The 25,452-nt window shown below is 42.1% G+C and overlaps 1 protein-coding gene across 1 annotated transcript in view; it reads right to left on the bottom strand.

Annotated features, from left to right (window-relative positions):
• RELCH (RAB11 binding and LisH domain, coiled-coil and HEAT repeat containing) overlaps window positions 1-25,452 on the bottom strand; it is a 105,434-nt gene that overhangs the window by 46,722 nt on the left and 33,260 nt on the right. Inside the window, exons 8-14 of the mRNA XM_056854988.1 lie at window positions 22,548-22,841; window positions 17,481-17,556; window positions 16,954-17,049; window positions 6,052-6,164; window positions 2,826-2,916; window positions 2,023-2,094; window positions 261-401 (exon numbers count right to left, since the gene is read on the bottom strand). Coding sequence (XP_056710966.1) covers window positions 261-401; window positions 2,023-2,094; window positions 2,826-2,916; window positions 6,052-6,164; window positions 16,954-17,049; window positions 17,481-17,556; window positions 22,548-22,841 — 883 coding nt within the window. The remainder of the gene's footprint in view (window positions 1-260; window positions 402-2,022; window positions 2,095-2,825; window positions 2,917-6,051; window positions 6,165-16,953; window positions 17,050-17,480; window positions 17,557-22,547; window positions 22,842-25,452) is intronic.

Raw genomic sequence — 25,452 nt, 5'->3', positions numbered from 1 at the left:
CAATCAAGAAAATGCAGGCCCGAGCTGCGTCTGAACTATTTTAAATGTATATTGTAAAAGTGTTAACTTGTTTTTAATTGGGTTTTTAATAGCCTTCAACATTGTTATGTTTTTGCTGTAATTATGTGTCCCTCTGTGTGTCCAAAATTGTAATAGCTTTTTGCCGAAAGAAAGAAAGAAAGAAAGAAAGAAAGAAAGAAAGAAAGAAAGAAAGAAAGAAAGAACTGTTGCAGGCTCTTAACTGCAATCAGATACAACACCTGTTGATATTTGTCTGGATCATCAATGTAGCCCATGATGATACCAAGGCTTTTGATCACAGCTTCTCGCACCAGATCTGCCTTATCTTCCATCAGCATTTGCTGCAGCATAGAAAGTACCAATGAACTACGAATCTCTTTCTGAAAACAAAATAGAAGAGGTTTGCTGCATTGCATAGAAAGTGGGAACACAAGTAAACTAACAGTATACACAGCAACAATAAACACACTTAAGAACAAAGAATGATGACTGCTCATCTATAATGGTCTAATGATGTTTATCAAAACATCATTTTTAGGCCCATAATTTAATACCTCCAAGTGCCTGCAATTAGGATACACTGAAAATGTGTCAGGTTAATTCTGTGCAAAACATTTTGCCATAGAGGCCATCCTGCTCTCTGTTTGATTGCCACCAATAGATATAGCAAGTATACAGTCGGGGTAATTATCTGCAAAGCAGTTTTGTAGGCCCAGTTTTGGAACAGCCGTCTCCCCAAATGGCATGTCAAAAAGGTACATTGTTTACTCACCGAGAAGGTCCTTTCCGCTCTGAAGTAGAAGGGCATCTTGATCTTTGGGTGTTTCTCGCCCATTGCTAGCGGTAGGCAGGACTAAACTAACAACTTCCTGTCTCCTGGCGAGGAACACCTCCCCTTCCAGTTATTCTACAGCAAGCTAAAGAGACAGGGAAAAGCACTCACCAACAAGGAGCAATCCTAGTGAAATTTGGGATTCGAACAGGTCACTGGCAGGATTAGGCTTTTATGCCATATTTAATGTGGTGGTGGGTCATTTAAGATAGGTTAGACTTTAATCGTTAGGTTTGAGGGTGGAAGGTGGGGTTTCATTAGAACCATACTGCGAATAACCCCACACTGCAGCAGGATTGCAGCACTTTCTTCCCACAGTAAAAACAGTTAGAACAGTTTTCAGCTGATCAGGCACCCTTCCAAAATTAAATTGTTGTCCTTCACAGGGTATTTGTGGGTCTGGGCATGGTGAACCAGGCATATTTACCCAGCATATTTACGCATATCAAAGGCAAGGAAGGGCAAATGGTCAACTTGTTAAAAGCCGGCGAGACTCTTTGCAGGTGTGGTATTTTCAAAGCCCAGATGGGAGACACCCGTTATATCATTGCTCTTGGAGATCCCAAAGATCAAGATGCCCTTCCTTCAGAGCGGGAAAGGTACATTGTTTACTCACCGGAAGGAAAGGACCGAGAAGGTCCTTTCCGCTCTGAAGTAGAAGGGCATCTTGCCCACCCGGAGATGGCAACATCATCTTATAAGAGTGGAATGAAGCACACCAAACTGGATTCGATTGGCCTAATATTGTAGCAATACATATAGATTGGTTCTAAGTTTATCATTCAGTTTATTGTTTGTGCTCCTTGTTGGTGAGTGCTTTTCCCTGTCTCTTTAGCTTGCTGTAGAATAACTGGAAGGGGAGGTGTTCCTCGCCAGGAGACAGGAAGTTGTTAGTTTAGTCCTGCCTACCCCTAGCAATGGGCGAGAAACACCCAAAGATCAAGATGCCCTTTCCTTCAGAGCGGGAAACTAAGGGAAGCTTCAAAAGCAGTTTGTGATACAGCATGGTCCGGAACAAATAAACAAAATATCAAACTCTTCTGGACAAGAACACGCCTCCTGTAAATCTAAACGATTCTCTGGAACATACAGACTATTTTAGACACCTGAAGCTTGAAAGAAGTCTTACACTTAAACTGACAGAAATAGCAAACAGCCACAACACTTACAGGAAGGTAAGGCGCTAATGCTCCACAAGCTTCTGCCACTAACAGCCGTCTTTCTGGATATTTATGGTTGATCTGTAGGAAGGAAAACTTAACCATTAATAGTTTACTCCTTTCAATATTTGGTTGCACTTCTACATATTCTATGTTCCACCCTCCATACATACAGCATTAAGAATAAGACAGACTAGCTCAATCCAGGAAGCCACGGCTCTCAGTTGGTAAGACCTGAGCAAGGCCGTTAATGATAGGACATTTTGGAGGACACCGATTCATAGGGTCGCCACAGGTCGGAAGCGAATTGACGGCACTTAACACACACACACAAGTTTCCATTCAATGACACAATTCAACCCACATTAAGCATTAACCAGGGATTATCAAGTGTACATACAAGAGCTGAGCAAGAACCATCAGTGGTTTCGTGAATGAAAGGAACTGCAAGACTATATACAAGTCACCTGCATAATATCCCCATAAAACTATTTTGATTGTGTTGGAATAATTTTCTGGGCCTGCCGAGTACCACAGCTTGAGCTACTCCTTCTGCTTTTGTTTGTAGTGACACTTAACCCTCCCTGGTGTCTAATCATGGGTTGCCCTGCCTCCACCTCTGGTGCCCAACGGTTGGCCTTGGTACCCCTACTTGGCGTGAACAGTATCAGGCAGACTTAATATACCAACACAATGTTTTTGAAATATATGCTAAACATAAAAGAAATGCACTGGAAATAGAACAGCTGCTAAGCTATTTGAAAGTTAGTAAATTAGAAAAAACCACCAACAGATGCAGTGTATCCTATTACCTGCTCCCAACATTGCGGTAAAAGTTCTGCTTCTACGCGTGTTGGTCCAACATGTCGCGCAAACGCCACACAGCCCGTCAGAATCATTTGCCTGTAAAATAAGAATCTTCAGCCTGTTATAATGCTTGAACAAATCACCAAACATTTATTCATTTAGAAGACTGGCATGCTGCCTCCCCAAAGACCTGCATAAGGTGGCTAAAAGGAAATGGAGCATCCTGAAAGACCACTCAGGTAACAGCCAGATGCTTGCTGCTAATATTTACTCTCTGAAGGTCAGAAACATGATATGTTTGATTTACACATGATATGTCTATCATGATAGGGCTGACTGACACATGGCATTTTTCCTATTTGAAGGTAATCCCCATGAGAGATAAAAAGAAATATATTCTCCTCGGAAATATGACAGGTAATACAGTTCAGCTGAAATAATTTGTATCGGACAGCCAATGCACTCAGGAGCTTCTCAGTTACGAGCAACTAGACCAACCAGTTCCACCACGCTTCAGGCAGAGTGCAGGGAAAACGTGCTGTGTCTGCAGTGGCCCTGGATCAACAAATTCTGAAGAACAGACTATGGTGTAAAGAAGGAAGTCGATGGCCCAACTTCTGCAAAATTTATTAATATGTAGGCTAAATATATTAGCTGCAATTGCTTTAAAAAGAGACCTTTTATATACAAAACCTTCGGAGATATACAAGCACTATAAAAACCTAGCACTAGACAACCTGTACAGCAATCCAGCCCGTGTTCATGTAGCCCTGTTAAGATCTTGGAGAAAGCAAAGCAGTGACACCACCAATTTACATCGCAGGCAATGTTTTAAACTGATGGTGCAAAATGATGCTGCCAACTAGCCTGCTATAACAACATCCTGCATTGCTTCTCCATATCAGATGACACCCAGGCTGTCCCCATAGCAGGTACCAACATTCAGGATTGGGTGTTTAAATGTGATGCTGCATCAGACAGGCAATCAATCTCCAGTCCAAATTCTCACCATGGTTTAAACCCCTTAAAAGGGATCATGTCAAAGCTTCATACCTGGTCAGTATCCCCTTCCATAACTTCAGAATAGCTTTGACTTCCCTCTGGTTTCAAATCATGTCAACGGGTTTGTTAGCTGGACATTACTCCTAACACAGTGGGCCTCTCGCTTATGTATTTGTGAAGCCGCTCCAGAGGACCTAATTCATTACACCTTATTGTATCCTCTTTACACAGAGCTCAGGCCCAAATTTCTTAGAACGTTTCTAAAGGGCCTAAATCTTTTTTCAGATCCAGAGAAGCTGTTTTTTCTCCTATCAGACGCCAATCCTGATGTTTCCTACAAAGTGTCACTCTTTGCTTTAGCAGCCAAGAAAATCCAAGCTAAAGTTGGTTTTAATCAAGGTCTTTAACATATCTAATTACTAGCTTCTTGGGGGTCAGAGTATTTTAAAGTTATTTTAATGTTTTGTATAATAGATTGTGATGGCGTTTGGCCACAAACAATAAACTTTATCATATCATACCTTTAGTAAAGTCTGAAGCACAAAATATTTTTGCTAACATGTTCAATATTGGGGATTTCCTTACAAAACATGAAGTGTTAGGGCTGAATTTTTGCCTTTTCCAGAGGATACTGCTAACCAGCTGCTGGCCTACGGTGCAATTTTAATAGCACCTGTAAAACAGAGAACTGCTCTCACTGCCTACCATTATGTACAGGGGTAGGAAAATTCTTCTAAACCTCTCAAGGATACCAGCAGTCCCTCAACTTAGTGTTCCCACCATCTTGCTTTAAGAATTCTGCTTGAAGAATCTTCACATTTGGTCTAAATCTGTGCTGCAAAGCCAGGAGGGCCCACTCAGAAAACTTTGCTTTTGCAATCATGAACTAAGGAGTGGTCAGACTCCGGATGCTTGGCCTGCTAGGCAAAGACACGGATCTGGGCTTTTTCGTATTTCCAAACCTCAGCTCCCAACATACAGTAATTTGTGACTAGGACTCTAAGGCACTGTTAACCTCCTGACAGCTAGAGATCAGGAGTGTACTTTGGGCACTTTCTCTACCTCATAGAAATTCCCACTAGCCGCAACATAGCACTGCATCAGGAAAAATAAGCCATGGCTGGCTATTAATTTAAACCTTAATTTGTGTATGTGTTAAGTGCTGTCAAGTCGCTTCAGGCTCACGGCGACCCTATGAATAAATGTCCTCCAAAACATCCTATCTTTAACAGCCTAGCTCAGATCTTGCAAACTGAGGGCCGTGGCTTCCTTTATAGAGTCAATCCATCTCATGTTGGGTCTTCCTCTTTTCCTGCTGCCTTCAACTTTTCCTGACATTATTATTATCCTCAATTTACATAATTACAATGTTTTAAAATCCCCTTGTTTCAAGCGCTGGTTTAAGACCAACCATAGTTAGTGTTCACCTTGGAACAGGTGTCTCACCACGATTAACAATGAAAAGAGAACAGAGCATGGAGCAGAGCAGTGGTCTTCAGGCTAGAGGTCGAGACACTCCATTGGTTGCAGGCCTTTACAGAACTGCCTTGGGAAATAACCCCACTGCTAGTGCGTATGCATTGAGAGCGAGGGTGCCATGCCCACTAACTTTCTTTGCATGAGTCCTGAGAGGAGCAAGTAAGGTCTCAAGAACAGTGATAAAAAGGACTCTTCTAAAGCTCTGAGCTTGGCTTGTTCCTCACCACGGTACACATCCCGGTACTCGGCTTTTGTTGCCTGACCCCTGCACTCCTACTATCCATGGTTCTGGCCAGGAGTCCAGTGAGGTCATGACATTGGCTTCCACTCTTCCTGTAATGTGATTCTGAAGTTGCATGCTTACAACTGAGTGAGCTCTGGGTCCAGAAAGGCTAAAGACCAATTGGGGTAGAGGACGGAGCAAGGATGTAAACTCAAGGGCATTCCTGCTCTCCAGATGTTGGGAAACGTTGCAACTGCACTAGGGCTACAGGGTTTCCCAAGGCTCTCATATACCAAGAGTACCCATGAGATGAGGAACGATAGTACCCATATGCAATGTTATGTCTTCAAAGTCAATGCACAAAGATGTTCTCTGACCCATAAGGGGAGCAGAAAAAGTTCAGCCATATCCACACATCTGCAAAATAGCCCATCAAAAAGTTGCTTTAATTTTAAAGGACAAAAAGTTAACAGCACAGCACTGGTCCAACTGTTACAGGCCACCTTTTCCCGCAATAGATGACACACCTTTGCTCATCATCTGGCCTTTTGATCAAGTTGAACAGGATGTGTAGGAGCTGATCTCTCTCTTTGGGTTCAGGATGGAGGCAAGCAGTACACAGTATGAGTGGAATCAGTTCCTAAAAGAGGTCGAGTGGGAAGAAAAGTTGAGGAGATATCAAATGATGATGTGATTCCTTGAGAAACATTTAAGACCTAAGAGATGTGAAATGAAGTCTAGTCACTAGTATCAAATGCACACATACTTGCGTACTGCTTTCTTATAGGCTGATCTAAAAATGGTAGTGACAAATGCACTATTTATAGGCTAAGGGCAACTGAAAGACAGTGTTAGAGACTGATTTTAATTATCTAATATTTTGTTACTGGAAATTGAAGAAAAGAAATTGATGTTTTTTTAAAGGTAAGACACAATTGAAGCTAAGCTAATGTGATGCATTAAAAAATGAGAGCTGCTAGACCATAACCTCACACCCAGTTATCCTGATACACACTTACAAAGGCACAAGCATACACAGAGGTTTGTCCATCACAGAAGGTCCATCTTGCCCTTGGAGTGAAGGGATGAGTTCCCAGTCTTCAATACAGTGCCCAATACAGAGCCAGCATGGTGTAGTGGTTAAGAGCAGTGGACTCCGATCTGGAGAGCCATGTTTGATTCCCCGCTCCTCCACATGAGCAGCGGACTCTGATCTGGTGAACCAGGTTCAATTTCCCACTCCCCCACATGAAGCCTGCTGGGTGACCTGGGGCTATTCACAGTTCTCTCTGAACTCTTTCAGCCCCACCTAGCTCACAAGGTGCCTGTTGTGGGAGGGGGGGAAAGGGAAAGCCGCTTTGAGACTTCTTATGGTAGTGAAAAGCGGGATATAAAAACCAACTCTTTTTATGAAAGAGCTTAAAAGGTCAAATGTCAAACTCAATAATGGTTTGTTTGATACTCTCCTTACCCTCCTTTGCTCATGTGCACAGCTGAGCACATACAATTCCCAATTTAGAAACTCTTCAATCTAACTGAAGTTTGCTGAGATGTCTGAACTGAGGAGCTTCAAACTGCAGTTTCTTTCTTGCTTAGAATACGGGATTCAAAACTAGTATTTAAACAGTGATACAGAAGTTCTGTTTTGCAGGCAGGAAGGAATCCACAAACAAGATTTTGTTCATGATGTCTGAATGATGGCTTGGAGTGAAAGTTTCAACACACTCATTATATGAGAGATTCTAGACATTATGCAAGGAAGTTTGCAATAAGAAAAGGTTGCATGCAGATTTGTCCTTCACACAATTACACTTGTTTACAGAGGATCAGCCTGATTTAGACCTACTTAAACCAGGAATTCAGGAATATCCGCAGATTCATACCGTGATACTATACACATTGTGCTCTCCAAATAAATGGTTTAAACTGAGAGAAGTACAGACTTCCCTGGTGCTTGGGATCCCCCTCCCCTCCAGGCAAAACACCTAACATTCAGACTCTGGAAAGGCAATCCCACTGCTGCCAATGGAATTATATGCAAAAAGCAGCCGTAACTTATATTTCCATGTACAGCCTCTAAATCAAATGGTACCAATTCCTAGAGGGAGTAATGAACAATGTTGTCCAAGGCTCTTTCATTGACCTTTGATCCAACACAGAAATAAAACACAAAACAAAGCTGTGAGCTTTATGGAAAGGTGACTGGAGAATAAGAAGTTCCATGAACGTTGTCTAATCAAAAACAGTCCATTTCAATTTGCTTTCTCAGCCTATTGTAAAGAGAAAGCAAGAATGAAGAACAGTGCTGGCAAAGGTTTTTTCCTTGGTGGGAGGGAGCAGATTTATATTGAACATAGAGAATATATGGAACTTCAGAATAATTCTTCATTTCATTAAGAACTTTTACTGTCTCCTTGAGAAACCAGGAGTTCTATTAGGGAAAGAAAACTATGGACTCAAACTATAGATCCTTCCTTTGCTTGCTTTTATTAAGTTTCCCTACAGCTGATCTAGCAGCTTTCAACAAGTCCAAGTATTAGTTGTTATTTAACATTTTATACTTTGTCTTCCGTGAGATTGAAAATATCAGAAAGACCATCCCAAAACATTTTTTGAAGCTTCATGGATCTTCACAGGGTGGAACTTTACAGTATATTAGGTAGGCAATAGTAGTATATAGAGTAGTTAGGCAATTGAGACCATTGCATCACATAGCACATCTTGCTATAGAGCAGTGATGGCGAACCTTTTAGAGACCGAGTGCCCAAACTGCAACCCAAAACCCACTTATTTATCGCCAAGTGCTAACACGGCAATTTAACCTGAATACTGAGGTTTTAGTTTAGAAAAAACAACTCATACATTAACATCTTTTGTCTTAAAAGAAAAACACAATAACAGAGCTTTCAATGATACAAACAACTTTTTATGGAAAGATAAAAGTTTGCATTTGGCATACTTTTGAACAATCTAGTACAGCTCGTGTATCTCACAGTGGCCCACATCTATAATAAGGAGGTAGCACATACCCATCAGGGCTAGTAACCCGGGATGGACTTTTCCTCCAGAAATTAGTCCAAACCCCTCTTAAAGGCATCTAGGCTAGATGCCATCACCACATCCTGTGGCAAGGAGTTCCACAGGTTAATTACATGCTGGGTAAGTGGGTGTTCCTCTTTTATTGTGCAGAGGGAGAGTAACTGGTCCTCCGCACCCCAGCAGTGTCTTTTCTGGTGGCTGTCTGGTGTTCTTTTGCTTCTTTTTACATTGTGAGCCCCTTAGGGACAGGGAGCAGTTAGAAAAGTGAAATATAAATACTGTCAATAATAGTAATACTGTGCAAGATTGCATTTTTTAAAATTAAGCCAGCAGTATCCTAGTTGGATGGCTGCATCATGCTGTATTTCATGAACACTCACAGCTATGTGAAATTCGGCATGCACTTCTTTTCCAATAGGATTGGAGAAGCAATTCTGGGGTTTACCTTTAATATCATATAAAAATTAGTTTTGTGTGACGTTCTCAAAAGCAAATAAAAACAAAGCTTTTAAGCAGCTGGCTACACAGTAGGATTCTTAGGTTCAAGAGTTTGGCAAAAGCGTAGCAAGTTACAAAAACGTTACCCGTTCCAAAAGCGATGATGCATATCAGTTCAGCATTCAATAAATGTTCCAAGAGTTCCGTTTGGCATATCTCTGCCCCAGGAATCAGGTGGATTGATGGTATCCAACATGCTGTACGCGTGTCCAGCCCACCACATGCACAGTTGTGTGTGTTCCTTTTTTATTTTCCAGGAGCTCGGGGGGGGGGGGTTCAAACCACACTGAGATTCCGGAGATGCCAACTGACCAAACATTGATGATATCCAGCTTGCAACAGAAAACACCAAGGTGACAAATGCTTACAGAGCAGATCACCTGGGGTTCCCTGAGGCAGGACCATTTGTTACTATGACAACAAGTGGTCCGGCGGATGGGGGAAGCAATTGCATGTTTTACCAATGTTAATTGAGCCGCATCCTGGATGTCTTGCAGTTTGATTTCCCCAGCCAGGCCAAAGGCCTGGACTAAAGATTTTCATCAACAAGGAGTTTGGGGGGGTCCCATTTCCTTGACATGCCTTACCCCAGACAGGGGAGGGAGGAAGCACTCCCATTGGGCTGCTGGGCAGAGGGGCGGGTGATGTGAGAAATGCCCTCAGGCGCGTGTGGAGATGGGGAGGGGAACAGCCCGGCCCCGCGTCCCTCTGGCTTTCTAGTAACGAACTCAGGCGAACTCTATGCTGGGGCGACGGCACGTGTGCCCACAGAGAGGGCTCTGAGTGCCCACTCCGGCACACGTTCCATAGGTTCGCCACCATGGCTATAGAGGGATTTTGTCTCCCATCTGGGCTTTGAAAATACCACACCTGCAAAGAGTCTCGCCGGCTTTTAACAAGTTGACCATTTGCCCTTCCTTGCCTTTGATATGCGTAAATATGCTGGGTAAATATGCCTGGTTCACCATGCCCAGACCCACAAATACCCTGTGAAGGACAACAATTTAATTTTGGAAGGGTGCCTGATCAGCTGAAAACTGTTCTAACTGTTTTTACTGTGGGAAGAAAGTGCTGCAATCCTGCTGCAGTGTGGGGTTATTCGCAGTATGGTTCTAATGAAACCCCACCTTCCACCCTCAAACCTAACGATTAAAGTCTAACCTATCTTAAATGACCCACCACCACATTAAATATGGCATAAAAGCCTAATCCTGCCAGTGACCTGTTCGAATCCCAAATTTCACTAGGATTGCTCAACTATTCAATATAGGGAGGGAGGGCTGCTCTTCTCGAACAGTTTGAATCTTGATAGTGTGGGTTCAAGTCTCCAGAAATGGATTATTTTTATGGCATGATTCCAGAATCTTGGCACAGAAAGTTGTGGTCACATTATTTTACGGAGCATCTCAAAAAACAGTAAACATAAAATGCCAACAAAAGAAACAGTGATCAAATCCAGATGGAGAACATCTGGAGAAGAGGCCAAAAGAGGGCAGGGTTGTATTAATTTTTAAAAAAACCTTTCATTCCCCATAGTTTCACTCAGAAAGCAGATAATTATTTTAATAAGTATATTGTGATAATATAGTTGAGACAGCAAGAAAAGACATGTAGAAGACAATATGAGCAGAAGAATAGGAGCATGACCTAAGCGTTTGCTTTATATTAAAATTTACTGAATATGGACTTTTAGTGAAATATAACCTTCACTGGTTCCAAGTTAAGGCCTAAGAGAGAACTGCTATTTCAGAGTGAATTTCAAATATGAACGAACAGCATGAGGAAAGGACACGTGGGATCCAAAGAGCTGTGGGATATTTGATTGGGCTGTTGAGAGGATGCATACAAAATTAATCTCAGATATGCAGCTGACAAGCCTTGAGTGTATGTGAAAGTTAGAATAATCATTCCAAGCCTTATGCTATCGCCTTCACCTAAAATGACTGCTAGTTGACACTGTGTAGAAACCTAAGGTTCCCTTTCCAGTAAATAAGGCAGGGGTGGGGAACTTTTTTTCTGCCAAGGGCCATTTGGATATTTATAACATCATTCGTGGGGCATACAAAATTATCAACTTAAAAATTAGTTTCTTGGGCGGTCCTAACAGCTCCATAGCTAACGACTCTTCTGCAAGGGGGGAAAGGTTCCTTTTCTCAGCAAAACAATCTCACATCCGCCTTGAATAGAGGCTATTCCTGTCTGCGGGAGGGGGTGGATCACCAGTCTTAGATCCTTCTGAGCTTGAGATCTGCCAGGACCCACAAAGGGCCAGACCAAATGATTTCGCGGGCCTTAAACGGCCCCCGGGCCTGACGCTCCCCACCCCTGAAATAAGGAATCTTCTGTTCCCAGGAGAGAAATGAAGATTCTTCACTTCACGGAAGGAAAGTATTATGGGCCATGCCACTTGAAAGCCCTATATCTCCTCCACTAGCTAATCAGACTGTCGTATTTTGCACATCTGCAGCATCCTCAACCTAGAGTGAGACACCTCTAAAGGAATATATAACCACATCCCCCCCCCCAGATTACATCCAGGTGATTCAAGTCGACCACTGAACCCCTATCTAGCCTCAGAATGGATGAAGAGATGCTTGCCAGACGGATCTGTGTTAATTTTACTCAATGGGTCCAAATATCTCTGTGTTAATGCAAAGGCAGAGTTCCCTCATGGGAAACAAAGTTGAATATTTTCTGCCTCTGGGCTAACTGCCAATGAGACAGATACTCAGACCACATCAAATAAAGGAGCAGTCCTTATCTCTGAATACATTAGCGGTCAGAACACTAATGTATTCATTACACTAATGTCTAAGCTAAGTAAGATAAAATATCACTTCTTAGGAAGGGATTCTTCCAAGAAGCTTATTCGCTGAACGGCACTGAGTGCTTCAAAAGCTTTCCTCTAGGATTCTGAACACCCACTCATGGTACTCTTCAATAGTTTACAGTGCAATCCTGAATGGATTTACACTCTCCTAAGCCACTGAAGTCATTGGTCTTAGAAGGTTGTAACTCTATGAACAATGGGGGAAGTCATATTATTAATGAATTGTATTAATATATGCTTTTTTTTACTATCATTATACAATTGACAAAACAATAAAAATTATTTTTTTAAAAAACAATGGCACTGATAAGCATACTGGCACAATAACTTTCTAGACACCACTGTACAAATACATAATGGAAGCTTAAAAACCACCTTATACTGGAAGCCTGCTGATTGCCAAACATATCTACGTGCCTCCAGTCACCATCCTAAACACACCAAACAATCCATTGTCTACAGCCAAGCTCACCTGCAGGATCTACATTCTTGGAATTACAAATCTCACCTGATTTAGTAAGAAGGCAGATCAACAAGGCCAGAATGATATCAAGGGAATAACCTGCTACAAGACAGCCCCAAACGAAACAACAGAACACAACTGACGGTCACATACAGCTCTCTGGTCAAACTAGTTCAACACTTCATTAATTGCCTACAACCTATGCTGGACAATGATACTCCACCCTCACAGGCATTGGGAGGCAAACCATTGCTTGCCCATAGACAGCTTCCTAACCTTAAACAAATTCTCACCCACAGCAATTCCCTTCCTAATATGGACACAGACTCTGGGACCAGGGCCTGCAGCAAACCAAGATGCTAATCCTGTCCCCATATCCACTCCGACAGCACAGGAACCAGACCTAACTATACCAGCTGTAACAACTCAGATTCATTCACTTGCTCATCTTCCAATGTTATATATGTTATCGAATGTCAGCAATGCCCTCCCACTCTCTACATCGGACAAATAGATCAGTCCCTACGCAAAAGAACAAATGGACATATATCCGACATTAAAAACTGCAACACTAAAAAAAACAGTGGGAGAACATTTTAATCTTCCAGGTCATTCCACTGATGACCCAAGAGTGCCAATCCTCAAAACAAAGAAACTTCAAGGAAAAATTACAACCTGAGATTGTTGAATGTGAGTTCATTCACAATGAACCCCCGGGACTGAATAGGGACATAGGATTCTTACAGATGCTACAGATCCTACAGATGCTAATTATCTGTCCCCTCTGCTTTAATCAAGCTGATTACAATAATTCTTTAGAATGTATATTGTAAAGGATGCAAAGGTATAACACACCTCTCCTGTCTGGGATAAAAGACTCAGGTCTTCATTCCTACTTGTGCCTGAACAAGGGAGCTTTGACCTTTGAAGTCTTTATACCCTGAAAATCTTGTTTAAGGTGCTACTGGACTCAAATCTAGATGGATATGAAGTTTCTGCGGAAAAGGTATGAAGGTATTTTTGAGATAACTGAACTGTTACCAATAGACATGAATGTCATACTGGGTATTTAAAAGGTAACCACAGTTTTTTTTTAGTTAATCTAAGTTTGAAATTCATTGGGATTAATAAAGTTGACCTCCTGTATAAGCATTAGAGATTGGCAGCTTCAGCTCATTAATTTCTTTATGAAATATTCATACTGACTTAGGAAATTACATTTTACCGTATTTTTCTGTGTATAAGACGACCTTTTTTTCAAAAAATTTTTGGGGGTTGTCTTATACACGGACAGCTGACAGGCGAGGTGGGCAGCGACCGGTTGAAACCTGGCCAGCCAGGGCCAGAGGCCTCTTTTTCCGCTCTCTTCCCGCCTGTTAGCTGTTGGGAGAGGGTGCGCGCCACGCTGCCAGAGTAGCCCCCAAACCTGAAGGCAGGCCTCGGTCTGCCCAGATAGCACAATCCTAAGAAGATTTACACCCATCTAAGTCCACTGACATCAATGTGCTTAGAAGAGTATCTCTGTCTAGGATTGCACCGTAACTCTAATGACTAGTCTTATGAACTCATATTTTAAAAAGGGTTTGTGATATACAAGGGAAGGAGGGGATCTGTTAAAAGAGTGAAAAAAATCTACTTGGCATTACAAGATCTTTTCCAAGACTAAAGCAGGCTTTTATGTAAGTTTCTGGTCACATGTAGGTGTTGACTATGACAGCCAACATGGAGTAGTGGTTAAGGTGTTCTACTAGGAGCTGTGAAACCCAGGTTCAAATCCCTCCTCTGCCATGGAAGCTTGCTGGGTGACCAGTCACACACTCTCAGCCCTGACTCTGGATGGGAGACCTCCTCTACTTAAAGACAGATGGATTCACATTCTAGCTGTATCTGAAGAAGTGAGCTGTGGCTCACGAAAGCTCATACCCTGCCAGAAAATATTTTTGTTAGTCTTTAAGGTGCTACTGGACTCTTGCTCTTTTCTACTACTGCAGACAGACTAACACGGCTACCCACTGTGAATTAAGTTCTGTAAGAAAATGTTGGCAGTATATGCGAATTATGTTACACTTTAGCTATCGTTAAAGGGTTCATTTATCAATTATAAACAATTTCATCATCACATAGGTATATAATAGTCATATTTAGTTAAGCAACTGGGTATGCAATGGGCACGTTCTAGAATATCAGTGGACCACTAAGTTCATAATCAAGTTCAACAGAAAAGATGGCGAAGATTCAAGGTCCCTCACAAAGTGTTTACGATACATCTTTATTTCAGTGCTTATTCTAGAGCTGTAATAATTAAGTTACTGAGCCTGCCTGGGATCCAAACACTGCTTATGCTAGCAGAACAGGCTTACGCTTGCCTAGGAGAATTTTAACTCCTTCCTTGAAATAGCTGAACCTCACAGTGTAACACAAACCACTTTAAGATTTCCGTACTTTCAAAAATAGTTTGCTAGGCTACGTGGCAGAAATTTGCTGCTCCAGACAAGCCTGAATAATGAGAACGGGAGCATTGTTAACAGATGCCTGTACACAAGACCTGCATCATTAATACCTAAAAATCCAAAGTGTATATGTGTACACACACACTGTTTAACTCAGACCACCACAAGCAAACACATAACATACCATGCTTTACATTTAATATTGTACAATACATTAATTGGAATAACTCATGACAAGTTATAATATAAAGTACTGACCTAAGGATACACTGTTGTTGTTTTTCTAATTATGCCATCAGGCGCAACAGTATCCTGGTACTACTAATATAGATTATAGCCCTATCATTATTAGAAACCTACATGACAAAGCAGTGTTCTACAAAAAGGAAGTGTTGTATATAAAAGTGTGTATCTGTACTTTTTCAAGCCAGTGAGTATTGTGGTCTTATGAGTTACCAATGGTGCATTATTGGTTGAAATTATGTCCCCCAAATATACGGACCTTATGGTTATGCACGCATAAAATCTGTTGGCTTGGTCCCCCCAAAACTGCTTTTTGCTGCCTCTCTCGATAACTATCCTGAAAAGCCACTCTTCAGGGTTGGGGACCCCCAGAAAGCACGATGGGCAGCCAAGGGCTAAATCACCAACCCTTCTGGCATAAACAGAAGTACCCTTCCACTCATACACAAATGTAGGTCCAACCCAATGCAAACAACCAATATTCTTTTCTTCCATATCCAGAATTCTGCCAATTATAATAAAGAACACTGTCTTGTGATATGACAAATTGTCCATTGGAGGCAAATTTTAAAAACAATTAAGCATGTTTTACATGCAAGCAAAGTTTTAAAAAACACAGACTAGCACAAAATACATTTCTAACTTGAGCAATTTTTCTCTTTGTTCAGAATTACATTTAAACATCACTTCTATAGATTTTGCAAGGGTAAAATAAGCAGGAAATAGGGCTGCAGAAATATAACCCAATACCCAAGTGTAAATAGGAGAGCTGCAAAGAGAAGCTAAACCAGCATCTTGCCAAGCCGAATGGCAACAGTCAGAAACTGGTAACTGATCCTGGAACACAACTGACAGAATTTTTTTCCATCACTGAAGCTTGACATTTTTTCAACAAGACATGCAGTTTATGCATTTAAAAATTGAATGTCGTTATAAGCAAAATTTCACCCATTAAAGAAAAATTTAGACACGTGAAATAAGTGACACTTAACTGAAGGATCAGTACATATTTCTTGACTTAGTTACCTTTTCATAAAGCCTCAACAGGTTTCAATGCCAAATGCATGATGAGTCCTCTAGATTAACAGGTAAAGCCAAGCTGGCTGTAAAAACAATTCCTACACCCCCACCCCCTGTCATTTCCAGTTCACCCCTAATGGCAACAATCACATTCATTTATAATTAATCCAAGTTTTGCCACTAATTTTAATAAAGCAGAATCCTCCCTTTCACACTATTATTGCCCTCAACAATACCATCACTTTGTAAAAATGACGGCATAATACTAAAAACCTGAAATCCCACATGTTAATGACTTAAGGACATTCTTCTTGAAAAGGCTGCGTTAATATAATGTTAGCAGCTATTTTACAAATGGGAATTAAACACTTAATATACCGACTTTAATTACATATAGCAACACCAAGGCGAATCCTGTTTTATTAAAAATATTGTGATTCATATCAGAAATAAAACCATAAATTGAATGTTGCTTGTATACCACTTTACACAGCGGGCACAATTAATTCCCAATTTTCAGAGGGGAAAAAGGCAACAAATTCACCCCCAGGGTACATAGCTAAGTCTACTTTAAATACACATAAGCACTAGAAGTGGGTTTTGCTAAAACAAGTAAGCAAACTTAAGAGCCAAACAGATGGACTCACAACAGCCTTGCGGAGTGCCATCAGGATCTTAAGCAAAAGGATAGATAGCTAGGATACCATGCTGTTTTGCTAAACTCACCTGACAGAGGTGCACAACCATTCTCTAGGAGCAGAGATGCATGCACAAAAGAAGGTGATTGCATGTCATAGACTTCCACATTAAAAACATTACAAACTTGTACAGAAATATAAAAACATTGCATGAAAACAACCCAAAAAAATGTTTCTGGATTTCTCACCTCTCGTTTTGCAAGCAGGACATTAGGAACAATGTGAGGCAAACAACGCCCCAGCATTAGCATGACACTTTTCTCACTATCGGCAATCCGAGACACCTAGAAGCGGAATTTATTTTTAATTATGTGCAGTAATGGTATTACACAGTGCTTAAAATAAAGCAGTTGGAGTCCCTCTCAGATATTAGAAGGTGGCACATGATATGGCACTCAGGTGCCACCTGGCAGGGTCATGCAAGTATTATAGTCTCTGGGAGAACTCAGGGTTGACTCTCTATGCATGAACTGATGCCTTTACATGGATAGCATTTCTGCGGCTACCCCAATGTCCATGATAGCATCGTCTCCTGTGTGCTGCTGCGGATAGGCCTGCCACTTGTATTAGCCAGCACACAGCTTCCCAGCTCTTGAAAAAAGCTCCATGTATCCGCCAGAAGTATACTTCAAAGATTAAACTGCAGAGTTGAAATGGTCTCCTTGGCACAGATGATACACTGAGGTTTAGTATTTTACTAATATTTTACACGTACCTCTGATCCCAAGCGGCTTTCTGCTGACATTTGACAGAAAGACAGCAATGCTTGATGGAATGCAGGCGACAGCTTCCTAGTGTATTTGAATGGTTGTTGCAGAAAATAAAAGTAGGAGACAAAAACCACAATCAGCAAGTTACTAGTAGAGAACATCTATTTCTTTCATAACTGACAGCTAAAAAGATTATATATAGAGATATATTTAAATTTTTAGAAGTTTAGCTGCTTTCTAGACTCAAAAATGTTACAAGTTCAGATTCATTTATTAAAAGCCTTACAAGTTAGTCCCACAATGGCTATATTATTCAACTGCACTGGTAATTGAAGGGAAATATTCAATTTTTTAAAAAGGAAATGGAACACTTTCCAGAAGATTTGACAAAAAAGCCATTTCCAGAAAAAAATTCCAGAAAATTTTTGACACCTTTTGACACCATGATCTAATCTACCAAATAATTCTGACTTCTAGGTCAACGAAATTTTAAGTACCACCCCAAGTTCATTTTATCACAACAGCGATAAATACTTGAACTGAAATATTTGTATAACATTTAAACCACCCTTGATTAGAGAAAAGAAATCAAAGTGCTTAATATGGAAATTATTTCATTGGAATATTATCTGGAAAAAAATTACACAATGTTACATGCACTTCCCTTACATTATTTGAAATTAAGAAAAGGCACTGAAGGTTAATTGCAGCACTCATAAAGAACCGTGAGTGAGAAGCTGTAGACTTGGTTGCCCCCCACCCCCACTCAAGCTTAGGTGCACTTTTCTAACTCCATGGGCTTAGAAGGGTGTAAATTCTGCTTAGGATAGTACTGTCATTCCAGATGGGATCACTTGTCAGCTCCAGGTTGAACAGGCAATTGCAACATCCTATTCTGATCTTGTGAAAGCAGACACATAAATAACGATTTTGGCTTTGGTTTTGATTCGACTTTCATAGCCAGTTAGGTGAATTCATACTTCTTTAAAAAATGGATTATATTTATTTGTGGCTTTATTCCCCGCCCCTCAATTTACAAATCAGTAAAAAGAACATTTTCCAGTGCTTTATTTTCCTGTGGAAAATTTACCATTTCTAAAGTTTGTTTTATAAAACATAACAATTAATAAGTGCCATTCCCAATGAAATATTAGACAAGCAGATGAATATCCCTTGAAAATGTATGAGAGTGCATGCATGTTTCCACTCTGTATGTGTGTTAAGTGCCGTCAAGTCGCTTCCGACTCATGGCGACCCTATGAAAGTCCTCCAAAATGTCCTATCTTTGACAGCCTTGCTCAGATCTTGCAAATTGAAGGCTGTGGCTTCCTTTATTGAGTCAATCCATCTCTTGTTGGGTCTTCCTCTTTTCCTGCTGCCCTCTTTTCCACTCTACTGACGCGAGAGCTGGCGGATTGTGCCAACGTCCAGGAATGACCACCAGAACCACTAGAGCTTATAGAAATGCAGTTGTTTATTTACAGTGTTATATACACACTCTCTCCACCTTAACTCCCGACACAGACTCACAGAGTTTTACACTTATATACAATGCCACCACCAGGCATCAATTAGCAGTACATGCTTAGTCACTTTCCAGGTGCAACACCACACCTCAGGCTCTGGCCTCAACTGGATCTGGCCAGTATAATCAGGCCTCCTAGGGGCTTTCCAGGCCATTGCATCAGCCTATGGTTGACAGTTAGATCCTTTCCATCTAAGTCTGCCTGTCCCAGCTAGTATGACAGCCTTGCATATTCCAACCTTGGATAACTTTACCAAGTCAATACTAAAAACAGAGGTGTTTTTTTTTAAGTCTTCATCTAAGGCCGCAGCAGGACAAACCTTGTCATTTCAAGATAATTGTACCCATACGCTTATACTGGGTATATTACAGGAAGGCCTCGTGGCACAATATATGAAGAAATTTGTGTAACTGGCAGCCTTAGCAGTTACTATGCATATTTAAGGACACTATAGATGAGGTTGGACCCCACAGATCCATTATGCTAACAGAGGTACTGCCTCTGGGCAGGAGATTGTTTTCCCCCAGATGCAAGACCCATTTCTGAGTATCTTGCACCAGAAAAAAGCTCCTTCTGCCAGAGGAAAAAAGTTTCTGCCAGTAGAGGAGATCCACAGAATCCAAACCATGATCTGGGTCCAAAGAGGTACTGCTCCCTGCACGTCACCTGCATATTCCTTTCTTCACTTCCATTTGCTTAAAATTTGTCACACAGCTGCGTAAGATATTTGGCTCTGTATTGAGTTGCAGGAGTGGTATGGTGAAGAGTACCAGAAGAACAGGCTGATAAGCCCCAAAGCAGGAGTATTAACTCCCAATCAGCTTTTTGGATGTTAGCATGATTTAAGTGGTATTTTAAAAATCCTGATTTGTAAGGGAGATTGAGCCTTAGATACTTGGAAATGTGCAAGTCTGCAAATTCCTAGCAGTGCACATGGTGAGCATGAGCCCCCATCTTGCTTCCGGGCAATATTCTGCAGGCAAACAGCTTCTCAGTATTTGACTACAAGGAAAGTTGTTCACTTCCAAAACATACAGGAAGTTTTCAGGAAATGGATGTTACATCTACAGCCACTTAAAAGAAAAGCGTTGATCATAAAACCTAATTTTAGAAACTAAGTCTCACTCAAAGTACATTTACATCTCGGGCTTTAAGTGAGAAAAACATCGTCATGTTTAAAGAAGTGTTAACTGCGAATGATACCAGTAAAAGATGACAGTTTAAAGCGTGAAGGTGAATTTTTTTAGCTTAAAATGAGAACCAAAGTGTCCAAACACACTGGCTGCCATTTGAGTATTATTTCCACTCATTTATTACCAAGGCAAGCACAAATAAATGGAAAGACACAAAAATGCATTAACTAAAGATAATGGGTTAGAACCTGCAGAATTTTTGGCAGAGCTCTCCGGCAACAAATGAGCTTCGGGCTGGAGAAAAGGATTGTCACGGCTGGAAATTTTTTACAGGATCCAACCCTTTGTGTGCTTTAGCCCCTTGTTGCAATACACACTGCTCCACTACACTGTCATTGACACATTAGATACTTAGGGAAACCTAAGATCATAAAAGCACACAATGCCCTTGAAAGTTTCCTAATCATTTGTTAACAATCGTGTGGAACACTATCAGACAAAAGTGAAGATCCGACAGATAAACATGCCAAATCAGGAGCATCCAAACTTTTTATTTCAGGGGCCTCCTTCAGATAACCCGCCGGCAAGCAAGCACAAGACAGAAGCCGAGTTTGCACCATTTCACAAAGACCCTGGAGCTGCCCCGTAGCAGCTGTAAACACCCCCCCCCCCCGGCAGAACCTTCCCAGAGCTCTTAAAGCCTTGCCAAAGAGGCAGGGAAGAGCACAGTTCAAGAGGCAGGGCTGGAGTTACCCTTGGGCCCTTCAGAAAAATCGGGGTTGCAGCTGCTTCAGGGGCTGGGCTGGCGGTTCCATCCTGTCTCTTGAACGGTTCCAGTAATGCTTTTGGGGGGCTGGACAGAAAAGCGTCTGATGTCATCCCACAGCCACAGTTATGCAAAGGATAGAGCTGCACACTATGGATGCTGTGGGGATGTTGGTGAAAATGGCACCTACGTGCCAAGCTCCTTCCTGTAATGTAGCAACGTACCTCATCGTGCTGTGGATTTCTTCACATAAATGACCGCTGTTAGTGGGAAGAAGAGTTGGTTTTCATATGCCAACTTTCTCTACCACTCAAGGGAGAATCAAACCAGCTTACAATCACCTTCACTTCTCCTCCCCACAACAAACACCCTGTGAGGTAGGTGGGGCTGAGAGTGTGTGACTAGCCCAAGGTCACCCAGCTGGCTTCATGTGCAGGAGTGGGGAAACCAACCCGGTTCACCAGATTAGCCTCTGCTGCTCATGTGGAGGAGTGGGGAATCAAACCCGGTTCTCCAGAGTCCACCGCTCCAAACCACTACACCATGCTGGCTCCGTAAGGAAAGCGTGTAAGACGGCACCCTGGCATGGGTAGGCGCAGGTACACATTGAAAGAGAACATGACAAAATTGAGCCTTTTTAGAAAGCATGCTTATGTTACCTGTAACATGCAAGCCAGCTTAATATGTTTCTCTGGAAACTTCGTCAACTCTAGTTTCTGAATTTCCTCAGAAATCTGTTCACATATTTGTTTTTGTGTAAGGACTGGGCAGGAGACACAGTAGAAGCTATTTGGCAGACAGCGGGAACAGTAGCAGGGAAAAAAGAGAGCCTACTCTGAGGCGCATCCAGATGTGAAGTCACCCACCACTGATGTCATCTGAACACTGCAATGCTTCCCCACATACTTCGTACACTAAAGTCTTATACCTGTGAAATATGGGTAGGAGGCAATAATACATGCATATGGGAAGTAATACTGCCCATGCATGCTCAGCCTAATGTTAACATTCTGCATGTATGCTTACAAATGGCATGCACGTGGGCTCCACACCTATGATCGGGAGTGCTGGAAAAGAAACGTTCCTGATCAGAGAGGAAGGTGCACACAGTCCATATGTCCATGTTGTAGAAAAGGCACATAGGACAGGGCCCTCCCATCCATGTTGCCTTCTACCCATATGTCACACAGAGCATTGTGCTCCCTCCTCTATGAACACAGCCTTCGACCCAGTAGACCCAGCTTGAGAAAGAACTGTCCCGGCTGCCACAGCTCCAGCTACTAAAGAAATCAGCTTTTTACACTTTGAATAGCTCTGCTCTATTGAATAGCTAGTTCAGACAGTTAAGACATCATGAATACAAGAAAGATGGTTTACACAAAGCAGAAGCCTGGCAGGCTAGATTAGTATTTCATACCTAGGTAGCAGAAGTTCTGTAACTCTGGCATGGAAGCATTTTTATGTCTCGAAGGAGTTGTTCAGCTTCCACACCCAAAATTTAAAAAACCCTATAAAAGCTTCGCTGAGATTACGCAATAAATGCAGATTGCCCATGCATTGTTAAATGCCTTTATACAGTAAGCATTAAAGTGTCAAAACTGATATTCTTATTCTAAAGGCAGAGACACTTTGTAAAGAATCACTAACCTGTTGGGTTTATCAAAGTGTACAGCAGCTTTAATGGATGGAATTTTCTCTCTCTCCTTATTAGGGAGGTAACTTATAGTGTTATCTTTAGGAACTCTGGATTCAGGTTCAGCTCCTGTGAAAAGCCTTTTCTGTTCAGTTTCCCCATGGTTACTGTCAGTAGCGGAACTCTTCATATCCAAATATCTTCCATTATCATCAGGGTATGTCAGAGGCACTTGAGCTAAAGATGACTGGACCAAATCACATATTACTGGAACAGCAGGTTTTTCATTCCTTAAGTAGTCTATTTCACTATAAGAGGGAAAGAAAAGAGCTGGTTGTAGCTTTCTCCTACTAGTCAGAAGATTGCTGCATGAAGCACAACAATAAGTCACCACCAGTAATTTATCACTGCTTTGAAGTATATCAACAGCATTTTCCAAATATGTGTCACAGAGCATTTATGCAGACTATTTTACAAGGTGGAAACAAAGAGGATTTGAAGGTTTTGGAGGAAAGCTCTGTGGACTTCTCTTAACAGCACAAAACAAATCACCAGTAAGTAGGCAAGTAACATTACTGCATTCTCTGAAATCAGCTCAGAAATTGACAAGCTTGGTGTTTACAGAAAATCCAGGGCTCTAAAATGAAATACTGTTGTGTGGCAGTCATGCTATGTATGAGGAGTACATGTGTGCCATCAAGCCAAAACCCGCTTATGGTGACCCCAGCAAAGGGCTTTCATGGCAAATGAGAAGCAGAGGCGGTTGGCCATTGCCTTCCCCTGCAGAGCTTTCCTTGTGGTCTCCCATCCAAGTACCAACCCTCCTTAGCTTCTGAGCCCTGATGAGATAAAACTACACCATGATGCCTTCCCCTCGCCACATACGAAGGGTGTGACAGAAACCTTAAAACCTTACCAAAGGCAAGAGCGCCACCTAGAGTGTCTGGGACCTTGGACCCTTGGGGGTTTACACTAGAAGGACCCATGAAAGGAAGGTTCTGACATTTACCTTTGGAGCAACGGCGTTGCCCATGTTCAGCCAATGCGGTTGAAACATTATCATGTAATTTTGCAGTGCGAATTTTATACTGATATCAGAGTGTGAGCACTTGTCCCGTGGTAATCCCACAAACAGCATCCAGAGACAAAGAGTCCAAAAGAGAGCTGATTTAATAGAAAAAACATACAGGCATGCAGAGCTTACAGGTACATTGGCACGAATGGCAACTGGGAGCACGGGGTAGGCCTATGAGGGAAAGTATTAGTCACAACAGATCAAGGCGGCCCCCACTTCTACTGAGGAGTCGTTCCCACAGGAGATAGCACTGGAACAGGAATTTAGCAGTTAGCAAGTCTGGCCTTGAGAGGCACCTGGTAGAATCGAAAGTAAAACAGTCAGAGTCTGACAGGCTGCTTAGAGCTGGGAAAAGCAGGCCTGACATTCTGCCCTCCTTTAGCCCCCCCCCCCCCCCCACCATCCACTACCGGACCAGGCTTGTCTGGGTAGGAAGTATGGAATTGGCGGACCAAACGGGGTGCTCGATTTTATTATTGCGGCGATAGCCAGATAAACTACAAACTTTATCAATTAAAATAGATTACAAATTTAAATAATTAAATTAAATTAAAACCTCTCTATGCCAAATATAAAGTTATAACAATTAATAATCATGATATTCACAAGGCATAAAGAGATTAAAATCAATTAAAATCAATTAAAATCACTAATACCCTTCTCCGACCGAATTTTGATAGCTACAGAGCAATACTTGGCTACTTGCAAAGATCGCTGAGAGTCTCCCTCCCATAAGAGGAATTTAATTTTCTCTTCCTCTGAACTGAATGGGGTGCTGACACATCACGTGCACGTACCCACTCATCGTGGGCGGGACCAAAATGTTTCCAACGGATCAGGTAGTGGAGAGACCCATGACGGACGCGAGAGTCTAAGATTTTCGCAACTTCAAAATGTTCCTCTCCTCCCCCCCCAACCATCACTGGTACATCAGGAAGTGGTTCAGGATGCCACTTGGGGGAAGGCACGTGTGGCTTTAGCAAACTGACATGAAAGACTGGATGGACTCTCCTGAGTGATTTTGGGAGTGGAAGTTCCACAGTGACTGGGTTGATGACACGAGCAATGGGGAAGGGGCCCACGTACTTGGCACTGAGTTTGTTACATGGGCGGTTGGACCGTAGATTCTTGGTGGATAAATAAACCATGTCTCCCACTGAGTAGTCTTTGCCCGGTGAGCGATGCTTATCAGCTTGATCCTTGTATTTACGTTTAGCTTGCTCTAGATTACGTACCAGCCAAGGCCAGGTTGTCTGAATCGTGTGCACCCAGTCAGCAACACTTTCTGCCCCCTCCACCCCGGAGACATCGTTATGGCTTATGGGACCAAAGTCCTGCCCATAAACGGCCCGAAAGGGGCTAAATCCAGTTGACTGATGCACAGCATTATTATACGCATATTCAGCAAAGGGTAACAATTCAACCCAATCATCCTGATGATAGTTAACATAACAGCGTAAGTAGCATTCCAACACAGCATTCACTCATTCTGTTTGGCCATTGGTTTGGGGGTGGAAAGCACTTGAGAGACCTTGTTCCACCCCCACTAATTTTAAGAAAGCTTTCCAAAATTTAGCCACGTAGTTACTTCCGCGGTCGCTTATCACCTTGCGTGGAAAGGAATGTAGACGGAAAACATGTGACACGAAGAGGCGGGCCAGTTTCGGGGCGGATGGGATACCTGCGCATGGGACGAGATGCACCTGTTTAGAGAACAGGCCTGTGATTACCCAAAGTACAGTTTTTCCCTCGCTGAGGGGGAGGTCAGTCATAAAATCCATAGCAATAACCTCCCAAGGTCTAGTGGGGGTCTCTAATGGCTGCAACAACCCGGGAGGTTTCCC

Source organism: Euleptes europaea, chromosome 8 (assembly GCF_029931775.1).
Source record: "Euleptes europaea isolate rEulEur1 chromosome 8, rEulEur1.hap1, whole genome shotgun sequence".
In the NCBI taxonomy this organism is placed as follows: domain Eukaryota; kingdom Metazoa; phylum Chordata; class Lepidosauria; order Squamata; family Sphaerodactylidae; genus Euleptes; species Euleptes europaea.
This window is presented reverse-complemented; position numbering and strand designations above follow the sequence as displayed.